The sequence below is a fragment of the Stegostoma tigrinum genome, chromosome 2 (genome assembly GCF_030684315.1).
Source record: "Stegostoma tigrinum isolate sSteTig4 chromosome 2, sSteTig4.hap1, whole genome shotgun sequence".
Taxonomy (NCBI): domain Eukaryota; kingdom Metazoa; phylum Chordata; class Chondrichthyes; order Orectolobiformes; family Stegostomatidae; genus Stegostoma; species Stegostoma tigrinum.
Window position 1 is genome coordinate 10,025,422 of NC_081355.1, and position 15,035 is coordinate 10,040,456.

The 15,035-nt window shown below is 46.5% G+C and overlaps 1 protein-coding gene across 1 annotated transcript in view; it reads right to left on the reverse strand.

Moving 5' to 3' along the window:
• acad11 (acyl-CoA dehydrogenase family, member 11) overlaps window positions 1-15,035 on the reverse strand; it is a 145,986-nt gene that overhangs the window by 89,185 nt on the left and 41,766 nt on the right. Inside the window, exons 12-14 of the mRNA XM_059652195.1 lie at window positions 7,913-8,051; window positions 4,721-4,828; window positions 3,295-3,393 (exon numbers count right to left, since the gene is read on the reverse strand). Coding sequence (XP_059508178.1) covers window positions 3,295-3,393; window positions 4,721-4,828; window positions 7,913-8,051 — 346 coding nt within the window. The remainder of the gene's footprint in view (window positions 1-3,294; window positions 3,394-4,720; window positions 4,829-7,912; window positions 8,052-15,035) is intronic.

Sequence of the window (15,035 nt, forward strand, 5' to 3'; positions counted from 1 at the left end):
ACCCAAGGTAACACATTTTCACATAGTTTATTAAGCTCGCTAAGATACAGCACTTTGGAAATCATTCATTAGTTAATGATCAAGAAAAAAATTATATGGCATGTGGCCACCAAGGATGGTTCATTAATACCAAAGAACAAATCTTCAGTTGACATAAGAGTGTGTCAATCTCATTTAAGTTGTGAAGGCAGCATCCTGCTCTCTGCAGAAATGTTAAGAAATTCTCCACTAGGATCTTTCCTGGATCTCTTCCAGTTCATCTTCAATCTGAAGAAGACAATTCCTTGAAGAGGAGTTCCCCAATAAGGAGCATCCTCGGACTCAGAGCAATTATCGATATACTTTTTGGTGTTTGCAATCCAGGCGGTGTCAGTCACTGGTCTGAATCCTTCACAGCCATTAAGCACATACAGCAGCTATTTACGACAGCACACCCAATGGCAAAGCCATTGCACCTCTCACTCACCTCCATCGTAACGTCGGGTTTCAATTTTCAAAGAACAAACCTTTGCTTTTCCTAAACAACTTGGAGTTCAAAACATCAGTGGCCTGATAGCCTTTGTAGCCCAGATCTTAGTCATAGGATTTTACAGTACAGAAGGAACCCATTCAGCCCATCGTAACTGTACCGGCGCATGAAAGAGTTACCTGGCTAGTTCCACTCTCCATCTCTATCTCCAAAGCCCTGTAAATTCATCACTTCCAAACTCTCTTTTGAAACCTCCTGTGGAATCCACCTCCACCACTCTCCCAGGCAGCGCATTCATTTGAGACAACTGCATTAAGTTGTTTATCTGTATAAACCACACTATGACAAATAAGGTGACACAGCGAAATAAGCAGTGGAAACAATCCCCATAACAGGAATGCTGAAATGTTACAAGTGACGGCCATCGTTTTGTATTTTTGGAATCTGCGGGGCGAGAGGAATTACTCCTTCCTGCCAGATTATGCCACTAGCTCAGAAACAGTTGGAGCAAAGTTTTGAAGGGAACGTCGAGACTCAAATATTGCTAAAAGGAGATGTCACTTTCAATCTGTTCAGCATGCAATCCTCAGGAATGAAACACAAGAAGAAACAATCTTTAGAAAGGCCCTTAAGACATAGGGGCCACTCAGCCCATCAAGTCTGCTCCGCCATTCAATGAGATCATGGCTGATCTGATCATCTTCAACTCCACTTCCCTGCCTTTCTGAGGACACAGCAAGGTCTTGCATTCAGCTCCAGGCAGTGAATGAATAGCTCAATACATTGGCAATTGCTTTCAACTGCATAGCGGAAAGGTCACCTTTTAAAGCCAGCATCAGACAATCAGGCACTGAAAAGTCTAAACCACCAAAACTTACGACTTATTTGTCTTTGATGTGCAGTTAATATTTAACTTAAACTGGCCCAATAGCTCGTAAAACATAACGTTTTGCAAAGAAACACAATCTTTCCAAATATTTGTGGCTAAGTCAGTGCCTTGAATTAAACTTTTATTGTGCCTTTAATCGAAGTCATGCAGGAGACCAGTGAACCTATCACACTCTGCCAGCTCTTCCTAAGTGTTATCTTCCCTTAGATACAATGTGCCACACCTTTAACCAGCTGAGCTTTTTGGAAATGCCACACCGGCGAAGCTGACTGGTTTCAACAAATCCTTCCACATGTAATCATCCCGTTCTACCAGGAGTAACAGCACATCTATTCTAAGGTGCCAGTGCTGATCTCTCTCTGTTCAAGAAAAAGGTCAGAAATCACAAGACACCAGGTTACAGTCCGACAGGCTTATTTGAAATCACAAGCTTTCGGAGCGTAGCCCCATTATCAGGTGAAGAGAGAAAAAAAACGTAGAATTTATAAGTAAAAGATCAAAAGGTCACAAAATTGATGAAGATTTATTAAACAAACCTCAGATGCCGTTAATCTTTAATCAGTTGGGAAGTTTTAATTGATTAATATGTATATGTAAATCCCCAAATTCCTTACAAGTCACCGTCCTGAGGGAACTAAACGTTTATCAGTGTACAGAAGAGGTGACATTTTAGGTCAGACAATGCATGACCCTTGGATCTTTTACTTACTAATTCTGCGTTCTGCGTGCTTCTTTCTCACTTCACCCGAAAATGGGGCTACGCTCCAAAAGCATGTGTTTTCAAATAAACCTGTTGGACTATAACCTGGTGTCGTGTGACTTCTGACATTGTCCTACCCGAGTCCCAACACCGGCATCTCCACATCATCTGTAAGAATAAAGTAAGGCTGGTACGCTGAGCAGTCAAACCAAGAATACCTCCAAGTGGGGTAATAACCAGCAGGCTCAAACTCAACGCTTAGCTCAGAAACATCGAAAATAGGAGCAGTTAGGCCATTCGGCCCATCAAGCTGTCACACCAATCAATATGAACATGACTGTTCCTCTATCTCCGCACCAACACCCGTGCTCTCCCCGTACTTTGTGACACCTTTAGCTTCGAGAAATCTACTTATTTCTTCAATATATTCAGTGACCTAGCCTCCATTAGTCGAGAATTCCACAATTTACCATCCTCTAAGTGAAGTAAAATCTCCTCATCTCAGTACAAAATGGCCAAATCCCATTGCCCGATTCTCTTGTTCTTTGACCTCGCAACCAGGGGAAATCTTCATCCCCGCACTCTGTCTGTCCAGCCCTATTAGTGTTTAGATATTTCAATGAGATCCCCACTCATTCTTCTGGAGCACAGTGAATCCAGGCCAAGTTGAGCCAATCTGTCCTCATATGACAAAGCTGCCATCCCAGGAATCAGTCCAGTGAACGTCCATCGCTCTCCCTCTCTGGCAAGTGTATCTTTTCTTGGGTAAGGAAACCAAAGCTCCACACAGTACTCTAGGCCTAGTCTCACCGAGGCCCTGGCTAGCTGCAGGAAGATGTCCTTGCTCCTGTGCTCAAACCCTCTTGCAATGAGGGCCAATAAACCATTTGCTTTACTGTCTGCTTGCTGTACCTGCATGCTTGCTTTCAATGACTGGGGCACAAAGACACCCAGATCCCTTTGTTCATTAACATTTCCCCATCTATCACCATTCACCACTCTTCCTATAAAAATGGAAAACTTCACATTTTATCGGCATTATAAGCGTTTGGTATACAACTGCCCACTCACACAATTTGTCTAAATCGCTCTGAGGGCCATTTACATCCTCCTCGTCGCTCACACTCTCCCACCTGGTTTCACGTCAGACAAAATACTGAGAGTATTTGTCCCTCCCCAAGATGAGGAAGGGGTCTGTAACTTCCAAATCTGATCTCCGGATCACTCTCTACTCACCACTGGCCCACCATTTCTTGCCAACAATCACATAGCTCTCTCCATCTCGGTGAATGCTACATTCGACATTGGTGGCATCACTGGAAGCCACATCCGGCTCTGCAAGGTGGACCGAGAGAAGAGAAAAACATCACGGTCAAAGATGAGAAGGCCATCAATTCTGAACTAACAGCATCCATTAATAATAGTGATAGGGGTGGGGTTGGTGGGGTGGGGGTGAGAGGGTCAGAACCATTAAGCACAAGCTTCTGCCTCCAGCTACACTCGGGTATGCACAGGAAAGGTCAGGGGGTTCAGTAGGTCGTGTCCCTGCCTCTGAGCCAGAAGCTCTGGGGTCGAGCCCCACCCCAAGGTATGGGGCCATGGTAAGTGTGGCTCGGAATGTGGTCCAACAGAATAAGCACCTACCCGCGCCCAAAACCCTTCAAACACATGCCGCTGGCAGCCAATGAGATCAGGAGCGATTCTTGGCCAGTCACTGAGATGAAACAAGACATGCAGACCCCCATCCATCAATCCACACTGCAGCACGCTGATAAAACATGCACCTCACTGGCTGGGGTAGATTCGGAGCCCGCACATTGCCTTACCCTCACACTCCATGGTTCAAGCCTGTGGGACTGTCCGAAACACTCGAGTCATTCGACTGTGGGGGGCATTTCTCTAAATAGACACCTGTTGCCAGGGAAGCCAGCCCTCCAGCTCTGCAAATCTTTAAACCCACCCATTTGGGGGCAGCACGGTGGCTCAGTGCTTGGCACGGGTGCCTCACAGTGCCACGATTCCTGGTTCGATGCCAGCTTCAGGCGACTATCTGTGTGGAGTTTGCAAATTTTCCCCAATTCTGTGTGGCTTTCCTCCAGGTGCTCCGGTTTCATCCTGCAGTCCAAACATACGCAGGTTTGGTGGATTAGCATGGGAAATGCAGGATTACACGGATATGGTGGGGAGGGTCTAGGTCTGGGTGTATTCCTCTTTGGAGGTCGGTGTGGACTCAATGGGCTGAATGGACTACTTCCACATCGCAGGGATTCTACGATCAGCTTTGTGAGCAGCAGCAATCGACCTGTTGCATTTAAATAGTGTGTTAAATAGTTAACATTGTAAAATGTTCCACATTGCTTCACGGGAGTGACCGCAAAATGGAAACATGACTCTAAGCCAAATAACAAAATCTGAAGGCCGATGACCAACAGTTCAGCCAAAGACGTGGAGGTTTTATGGAGCATCATGGGATACGTGGCAAGGCTTCAGGAAGGAATTCCGGAGCTTGGAGCCCAGCAGCTGTAGGCCAGATCAGCCAGAGTTTGCCAATGCCTTTGGGAGGTGGAGAAAGGAGTGTGTAGCTTCCACAATGCGGCTCTAGTGAGAACGTCAGCTGGGCTCATAATCATCCCAATGTAATAACCCAAACAGATCTAGATACCTGTCATACAGAAACAGGAATGGATTTCTCCATGAAGCAGGGGCTCCAGCCATTTCTTCTTCTGCTCCTCGGTTCCATACAGGTGTAGCACCTCCATGTTCCCCGTGTCTAGGAAACAAGGTGGGAATGTTGTCAGGTGGAAAATTCAACACGATCTGCCATAGCATTTCTTCAGTAACAAGGGGTGTTGAAACAAGCGGTTTGCACATTGCTCTCAAGGATTAGGTACCAAGAGTGGGTTGGGTGGGCATGGAGAGCAGGAACCTGTTTCCCTCAACACTGAGCTGTGTATGACGTGATTGGTGGGGGTGGGGTGTTGAGCAATGGGGGGTGCAGGTTATTGGGGGGAAGTGTTTTCATTATGGGGGGTGTTGATCATTGGGGGGGTGTTGGTCATTGGGCGGGGTGCTGGTCATGAGGGTGGTGTTGGTCATTATGGGAGGTGTTGGTCATTATGGGAGGTGTTGGTCATTATGGGAGGTGTTGGTCATTGGGGGAGGTGTTGGTCATCGGGCAGGGTGTTGGTCATTGGGGGGGTTGTTGGTCATTGGGCAGGGTGTGGTCATTGGGGGGGGTTGTTGGTCATCGGGCAGGGTGTTGGTCATCGGGTGGAGTGTTGGTCATCGAGGGGATTGTTGGTCATCGGGTGGGGTGTTGGTCATTGGGGGGGTTGTTGGTCATCGGGCAGGGTGTTGGTCATTGGGGGAGTGTTGGTCATTGGGCGGGGTGCAGGTATTGGTCATTGGGGGTTGGAGGTCATGGGGGTGGTGTTGGTCATCGGGGTTGTTGGTCATCAGGGGGATGTCAGTCATTGGTGGGGGGGTATAAAATCAGGCAGGGCTGCCCCCACCCCACCGCATACCCCATGGCCCCTTGCCCAAGGTGCTTGTGGTTCGGTGTCAGCAGAGGACAGAATTAGTCCGGACCACAAAGCCCTCGCCCCATGGTCAACCAACGAGGCCTGCTCCACCCTCTCCCACTCTTCCTCGCTGTGAGTTCCACGATTTTCTGGGCAAAATGCATTCTTCAAAGTACCTCCTGCTCTCTCCATTAAAGTTACGCCCACTGGTTACTTAATGCTGTACTGGTTTTTCCCCAGTCTACTCTGTCAGTGCCCCTTAATCAGATACCCTGCCATCACTACCTTCTCTGCTCTGAAGAAACTTATCCAGCTGAATCGGTCCTGTCCACCCTGCACCCTCTCCAATACCATCACATCCTTCCTATAGTGTGATGGGCAGAACTACTCACTGTCCTCCAGCTGTGGCTGGTCTAACGTTATAAACATCTCCCTCTCGCTCCTAGATAGTAAGAACTGCTAATGCTGCCGGGCCTGCTGTGTTCCTCCAGCTCCACACTGTGTTATTCCTCTCGTCTCTTGTTTTCACCGACACCCATGTTGCAGGAATATGTAAAAACAAAAGTCCAGGGGGGGCAGTATTTGAAGAAGAAATTCTCACTTCGAGCATGAAAGTAAAATCGACGGGTCAGTCATATCGAACGATGCTTTCTGGTCAGCCATAGGCAGAAGAACAGCATCAACAACTGCATTTATATAGCACCTTTAACATAGTAAATTACTTACATGAGTGTTCACCCAAAATGTGACACCAAGCTACAGAAGAAGGTGCGAGTGCAGATGACCAAAGAAGCAAGTTTTAAAGGGGGAAACCTGTCGAAAAATTCAGGGAGGGGAACAAATTGGAATTAATCCAATAGGAGGATAAAGCATAGAAAGTGGAACCTCTAGAGGGACGCAAAATGCCTTGGGATGGGAATCTGAATTTTCAGCAGACACTTTAAAAGATAAAAGGAATGAAGTATTTTTGTGACAACTTTATTTAAGCACATTGCTACAGAAGGAATACTTTTGTTTTGATTCATTTGTGTGTTTTGCCCATTCCTAACTGACCAGAGGGGCAGTCAAGAGTTGCTGTGGGTCTGGAGTCAGATGTAAGTGAGATATGGCAGACAGTATTCCTTAAAGAACAAGAGGTGAACAAGATGGGTTTTTTTTAATGACAAATGATAACAGTTACATGGTCAGTTTTATTATTTATTCCAGATTTTTATTGAATTCGGTTTAGTGGGAGGCCGGGACACAGTGGTGATTTCACTTAAGCAATAACAAAGAATCCCAGGATAAAATTTTGGGGATGTGGGTTTAAATATCACCATTGGCAGAAATTTGAATTAAATTAAAATATCTCATGAGCAATTAATGTTGGCCCAGCGAAAGCTGTCAATATCCTATGAATGTTTTATGTTTTATAATCAAAAGCTAAGGGGCCACACGGCCCACCCCTACCCTTAATGTGTATAATTTGGTGAGGGGAGGATTTAAAAAGTTGAAATATCAACAACAGCACTGCAGAAGTCTAACACTGTTTCTTGGCAGAACATTGGAGCCATATAGAGTGGCCAGAATTCACTTGGTGAGAGAAAAACCTGAGATCCTATTTTCTGAAAGTGGGGAGCTGTGGGTGGAGTTGACAGGCGAGGGTTTGGGGAGAAAAAAAACAAACGAGAAAGAGAAAAAGTGAAAAAACACGAGAGAGAGAGAGAGATGGGAAGAGAGAAAGGAAACAGAGAGACAGGGGAGAGAAAGAGAGACCGAGAAAGAAACAGAAAGAGGACAAAAAAGAGAAAGGAGGAAAAAAAAGGAGAGAAAAGGAGAGAGGGAGGGAGAAAAGGAAGGAAGGTAGGAAGGAAAGAAATAAAAAAGGAAAGAGAAAAGGAAAACAGGAATTGGGAAAGAAAGCGTGAAAAGAAGAAGAGAACATTGAATACAAGAGGAAGAGGGTCATTACAGAATATGGAAGGCTAAGGCATGGCCAGGAAAGTTTGTGATCATGGAATGGAATGGACAATGATGCTCAGTGATCGGCAAGGAGTCTCTGATGACGGTAGTGTCCAGATAAACAGAGACCGGGTCCAGCCTGGGAATGCCTCCAGGGAACTGATGGGTTCCAAAGAAATGTCACACTGGACCGCGAAACTTTAACTCCCTTTCCCCCTCCACAGACCTGGTGAGAGGTTGAAGCACTTTCTGATTTTGTTATAAAATGTCAAGAGTTTTTTTTTGGCCAACCTCCCCACTCACTTAAGCCTCACAGTTCCCCAGCAGAAGGTGCGATCCATTCGACAATTAAAAGACTAACTCAGCAGGCGGTGCTTATGTTGGCAAACTACCTGGAGCCTGGCAGTTGAAAATCTCAGGAGCAAAGAAGCATCTTCCTGTTTCTTCAGCAATGAAAGCATAATCCAACTGAGTCAGGCCACTGACCGCTGGCAGAAAGAGGTTCCAGAGGCCTGCAGCTTTCGCCTTGTGCTGCCAGGAGGGAAGAAAAACACAACACAAAGAGCCAGAGAAAATATTCACGTCATCCAATCCTGCATAGGGTCACCGAACAATGTCGCACATCCAGTCTACTGTGCCTGTCTGGTAAAATAATCAGCCTTACTCCCCCGCACTTTCTCCATAGCACAGTAACATTTTCATGCATTTACTTCAGTCTCTTTTTGTGTGTGAGATTAGCCAAACTGTGCTCAGGCAGAGTTTTCCAAATTGCAACCTGTTGTGTAAAACAGTTGCTTGCCTCACATTGCTTCCAGTTCTTGCACCAGACATCTTCCATCCATGTCCCCTGTTTACCGGCCGCTGTGCCCTCAGAACTTCATCTACTCTGTCCTAACCCTTCAGAAGCTCAAACGCCTCTGTCAAATCCTCCCTTCCTTTCCTCTACTCTCAACAAGTACAACTCCAATCTCTCTGTGGTTCTGGTACCTTCCATCCCTCCTACTTGAAGTACTGCACTCAGTTAGAAAGGACATCCATGGGGCAGAGGATACTGTCTTTGCCCTGGAGCTCAGGGTTTCAATCCTACCTGAGGACTTGACAAGCAAGGTCAGTTCAAGGTTCAAGAACACCGTCCCTCAGAAAGTGCAATCTTCTAATGGCACTGTCTTACCCCAGACCTCCCAAACGGTCGAAGTGTCTGCAGATGCGCCATTGGGCTCAGACACAAACAGTGGAAGCAGTGTGTGAAAACTAAAATGTCCCCCACACCTCTTCAACAACCACTTGCCCCACCCGGTGGCAGAGTGCGAAGACCCAGTGTCAGATTGTTCGGGACCTTTGGGAGTGGAGGGTAGTCTTCCTTGATGCTGGGAAATTGCCTGAGAAGGTGGTGTGGTACTGACCAAGGAAGGTATCCTCACCGTGTGACCAACCAGGCTGAGTATCAACCTGCAAATCCATCCAACACATAGGTGGAGGGAAGAGAGAGAGAGAGCGAGAGAGACAGTGTGGGAGGAATTCCTGGTTAGCCACCAGATGGAAGGGATATTGGAGCCTCGGCGATCACTATTTATCGCTTTAGCTCATAACAGTCAATTTGCCACAGCAATCCAACCTCCCTGAGTGAACTGTAACACCCTGCCAGTCAGAGATGTTAATTTCTAACACCTCTGGATTTCAACTAGTCCACAAAGTCCAAAGCCATCTCTCACTGTCAATGGTACCCGAGAGATAACAGCATAAGAGAAGGGGAAACCATTAACCAGATCTAAATGTGGGTGTCATTGGCCTCCTGGAGGGGTGTTCAAAGCGAGATCACAGCAGGAGGAGGCTTTGCAGCAGAGTGGAGAGTTCCCGCTGGATTAAAATGGGAGCTGGGAATTACCATTGAGGAGGAGCCAGCTATGCTGGAAACAAGTGAACAGGGTGTTCAAAGAAATTTGAGAACTGAGACAGACAAACAGGAGGCTGGAAACACACACAGCAAACCAGGTAGCATCTAGAGGAAAGGAGAATTCAATGTTGCAGGTATTACCCTTCTTCAGGACTGGATGTAGGAGGGAGGGGAGCAGACAAAGAGTGGGGGGGGAAGGGGTAGCAGAATGGTGGTGATAGGTGGACAGTCTATGGTGGATAGTAGCTATGATTTAGTTGGTCGATGGGAGGGATGAATCTGGTTGATGGCTGGAACGGAAGGGAGGGGGTAGGGCTGGAAGGGGAGCCGGGACATGGTTGGGAAGGTTATTTAAAATTGCAGAACTCAACATTAAGTCCTCCGGGCTGTAGGGTGCCAGGGCAAGAGATAAGGTGTTGCTCTTCAAATTTGCGTTCTGAATCACTGCGACACTGGAGGGGACCGATAATGGACATAACACAGTGTGGAGCTGGATAAACACAGCAGGCCAAGTAGCATCAGAGGAGCAGGAAAGCTGACATTTCAGGTCAGGACCCTTCTTCAGAAATGTCAGACAGGGAGTGGAAGACGGAAGTGGGATGGTTGAAATGGGCAGGGACCGGGAGGTTAGGCAGTCGCTTCGGCCATTTGGGAGGTCTAGGGTAAGATAGTGCCATTATGGGGCCAAAAGAAGATGCTCCGTGAAATGGTCACCTAGTCTACGTCTGGTCTCAACGATGTGGAGAAGGCCACATCTGGAGTACCCTACAGCCCAGAGGGCTTAACATTAAGTTCTCTAATTTCAAATAACCTTCCCACCCATCTAGAGACTCCCTTTCCAGCCCCACTTCCTCCCTTCCATTCCAACTACCAACCAGATTCATCCCTCCCATCGGCCAACCAGGTCAAACCTACTACCAGTGCCCACCTACCACCACCATTCTGCTACCCTCTCTCCTTACCGTCTTTATCTGCAGCTCTCCCGAGCCCCACTTCCAGCCCTGAAGGAGGCTAATACCTGAAACATTGACTGCTCCTTTACTCCAGAAGCTGCCAGGCTTGCTGCACTCCTCCAGCCTCCTGTTTGTCCACCTTGGATTCCAGCATCTGCAGCTTTTTTTTGCCTCTAATTCGTGAACCAAATCTGGTTATAATTGTAGGAGCAGCAGTTCAGAGGAGATTCGCTCAACTAGTTGCCAGGAAGAGGTGGGGGAGAGCTGCGGCTACCTTACAAGGAAAGCCTGAGCAGACTGTGGTGTAGTGACTCTGTGTCACAAAACGCATAATCCGGAGTCCCTGAAGTTTTAGGGAACATGGGCTCAAATCCCACCGTGGCAGATGGTGAAATTCAAATTCAGCGGAAAAAAGAAACTGAATTAAGAGCCATTCTAATGGCAGCCATCGTTGGTTATTGAAACAAAAAAATAAACCTACCTGCTTCACAAATGTCCTTCAGAGAAGGAAATCTGTCATCCTTCCCCAGTCTGGCCTACACATGACTCCAGGTCAACTGCAATGTGGATGACTCTTAATGCCCTCTGAAATGGCCTGGTAAAGCTGGGAGCTCAAAAGTCACTTGGAGACAGGCAATGAGTGCTGGTTAGCCAATGAACAAATTAAACAAAGAAATGGTTAGGCCCATATCGGTTACAGACTGGCAGCTGGTCTTGCTGTGAGATCCTGAAGGGGTTTGAAGGGTGGATGCCAAGAGGGTGTTGCCTCTCGAGGTGCAGTCCAGTACTAGGGGACGACCAGGGGATTCCCACTTATGACCGAAAGGGTCTCACGCGGTCATTAATCTGGAGAAAGTTTTGACTCCAGAGAGCAGAGGCAGCTGGGTAACTGGATATTCGGAAGGATGATTTGGACAGACGTTTGATTGACAAGGGAGTCAGGGGTTTTGGGGCTGTCAGGTAGGAATGTGAGGGTTCAGGCCTTCATCAGATCAAATGACAGAGCAGGCTCGAGGGGCTGAATGGCCTACTTCTGCTCCTAATTGTTTTGTCTTTGTGAATTCACCCTGTGGCCGAACTGATGCAACATTAACATCGGGTTAAAAAAAGAGGGCTGAACTACCAGCAACAGCCAGGCTAATGTCCAAGCTCAGGAAATAGTCTGGGAAATACCAACCAATGCGGCTTCCACCAAAGACATACCTTGGTTCAACAACTACATCCAGCTTTTTTCCTGAAGGTACGGCATTTGAGGTGGTTGTATTTGGAATTCCAAAAATCCCTTCATGACGCTCCTTGCGGAAGATTGACGTTGAACCCAGGAGAGTAAGAATTTTTAAGTAAAAACTGAAAACTGACCGTTAGACTCAAGAGCAGACACAGGCCATTCAACCTATTGAACCCACTCTGCCATTCAATGTGATCATGGCTGATCTAATCATCATCCTCAACTCCACCTTCCTGCCTTTTCCCCGTAATCTTCCATCAGGCAGAAGATACAAAACCTGAAACACACACCCCAACAGGCTCAAGAAGAGCTTCTTCCCTGCCATTATTAGACATGATGAATGCACTCTCTAACTTCAAACGATGTTGGTCTTGCTTTGTGCACCTCCTGTGCAACCACAACATAGAATGGAGTTCCTACAGTGTGGAAGCAGGCCCTCTAGCCCATTGAATCCACATCAGTGCTCCAAAGAGCATTCCCCCCAGACTCACTCCCTATCCTATCCCTGCATTTACCACCCTAGACACTATGGGCAATTTAGCATGGCCAATCCAGCTAACCTACACATCTTTGGACTGTGGGATGAAACCGGAGCACCCGGAGGAAACCCACGCAGACACGGGGAGAATGTGCAAACTCCACACAGACAGTCACCCGAGGCTGGAATCGAACCCGAGTCCTTGACGCTGTGAGGCTGCAGTGCTAACCACTGAGCCACTGTGCTGCTCTTGTATGCAACATTCCTGAGCATTGCCTGGAATTGTAGAATTGTGCAGTAAAGGCCCCATTCGGCCTGTCAAGTCTGTACTGCCCTGGTCCAGAGCAGCAAGTAACCTTGTATGTTTCGCTCTGCCTAAGCACCCCTTGATCTGTATGTCCTTGTTTGGTATGATCTACCTGTACTGGTTGCAAAACAAAGCTTTTCACTGTACTTAGGTATATGTAACTACAATAAATCAAATCAAATCAAACTGACATCTGTCTGTGCGGTTCCAGGGATGAGCGATTTTAGCTGCAAACCTGGTTTGGAGAAGCTGGGGCCATTCTCCTCAGAGTGAAAAGATATCGAAAGGAGACTTGATGGAGGTGAATGAGATAAGTGTTAGAGTAAAGTAGCTAAAGAAAGCCTTTCCCATCAGGTGATGGTGTAAGGACTGGGAGAGGTGGAGGGTGCGGGCTGATGGGAAGGCACAGATTGGAGAATTTGCGACAAGAGTTTGAAGGGGGCGGTGCTGTGAAGAAGATGATTTTCACAAGTGACTTAGGAACCCAATATCTACATGGGAGGTGGGGATGTGGAGGTGATCAGCTGTTTCAAAAGGAAACTGGGTCACATTTGAGGGAAATATAATCTCATAGCCACAGGGAGATTAGGCTGACTAGATTGCTCTACTCAGCGTCAGCAGGGGCTCGATGGAATGAACGGCCTCCCTGAGTGTCCATAATGGCTCTGTGAAGAAATGGAATTGACTGAAAACAGTGGGAAAAATCATTACTGCTCATGGCAATCATGAAGGTGAGAGAGGAGATGGGAGTGCTGGAACACCTTCATATTCGAAACTTAGGTCCCCTAAGTGAGAGTAACATTTTAAATTTGCTGTTCTAGAGCAGGGCAGTACAGACTTGATGGGCCGAATGGGCCCTTTACTGTACAGTTCTACAATTCCAGGCAATGCCCAGCATTGCTGTTCAGCACAGGGGAAGGGGGAGCACTATGAGCCATTTTCTGAGAAAGCCGTTTTGCACCACGCCTGAAATGTCAGAATTGCTTCATTCCCCTGATTCCCGTGTTCTGGAAGTGGGGATTCGGCTGTTAATTGGAAATCTGAAGCTGGCTAGTACTGCTGCAGTGAAAAGTCACAGGGCACTGACTTCTGATAACAGGGAGCTTCAAGACTGTATCATCCTTATCAACACCCAGTTAAAGACTTTAAAGAAAGTTCATCCAAACATGCAAACAATTGAAGAAAAACTAAAATCCTACAGAAGTGAAATATTGCCCTTTCTCTTCCCTGCTGCAGTGGTATTAACTCCATTCGGATCGCTATAGAGATTCGATAATTTCTAAAGAGAAATTCAAACCTCCAGTTAAGAGCTGACAAAATAACGCATCAAGACTTCACGTTTTACGTCTTTTACTGCAAGAAATGGCCATTAAAAAACTATCGAATAAACATTTTTCTTTCATAGGAAATCTACACTTCAAACTACAGAAATATTTGTTTCATCTTCACTATCATTCTCTGTGAAATTAGTTATTGTAGCAATCAGTTCACAGTTGCTCCCAGCTCCGAAGGGGTTATTTACATTTTGGTTTTTTCTCAGCTGGGCAACTTCTAACCCCAGTACTACCACTCACTGTGAGGCTTACACTGTAGATTTCTTCTGTTGGATCCAAGATAGGCTAATCCCCCAGTCTCCTTTCATTCCTACTGAGCTCTGTCTTTAACCAGTGTTCAAGCGCCCAGCCACGGTGAACGATAGAGTCAAGATTTTTCTGCATGAGATGTGGGCCTGTCAGATTCCATCTCTTGGTCTCTACCTCTTGGACGGCAACATAACACACAAGGCAAAAATGCACTTATTTGTTGATGACAGTCAAGTGTTCATAGAGAGCTATAGGGAGGCCTGTAACCTGATCTCAAAATGGCTTCCTCCATATACTTACCCATGGCTCTAAGTAGAAACTAAGCATCAATCCCAACCTCTCAGACACGCACACACACATGCGCACACACGCGCGCGCGCACACACACAGACACACACACACACAGACACACACACCACCCCTTTCACCTTAAAATGTAAAGGGGTAATTTACAGCATATATATTGTAACACCTTTCTGAGGCTTTGGAAGTGTGATGAAAGACATATTTTGTACATATTATATTTTGAGATTTTAAATAATTTTAAAATAGAGGCAAACAAATATGGGTCATTGCTATGAATATTCTTTTCTAAAAGAAGGGTCAGAAAGACCTATGAAACAGTTTCTTAAGTGCATCAATTCCAAGAAAGCATGTCATTGAACCACAGAGTCATACAGCGTGGAAACAGACCCTTCGGTCCAACCAGTCCATACCAAACATAATCCCAAACTAAACCAGTCTCACCTGCCTGCTCCTGGCCCATTTCCCTGCCAAACCTCTCCTATTCATGCACTTATCCAAATGCCTTTCAAACATTGTGACTGTACTCACATCCACCACTCCCTCTGGAAGTTCAGTCCACACATGAACCACTCTCTGTGTAAAACAGCTGCCCCTCATGTTTCTTAAATCTTTCTCCTCTCACCTTACAAAATGTGCCTCCGAGGGAAAAGACACCTGCCATTCACCTTATCTATACCCCTCATGATTTTGTAAGCCTCAAAAAGGTCACCACTCAGCCTCCTACACTTCAGTGAAAAAAGTCCCAGTTTATCAACCTCTCTTTATA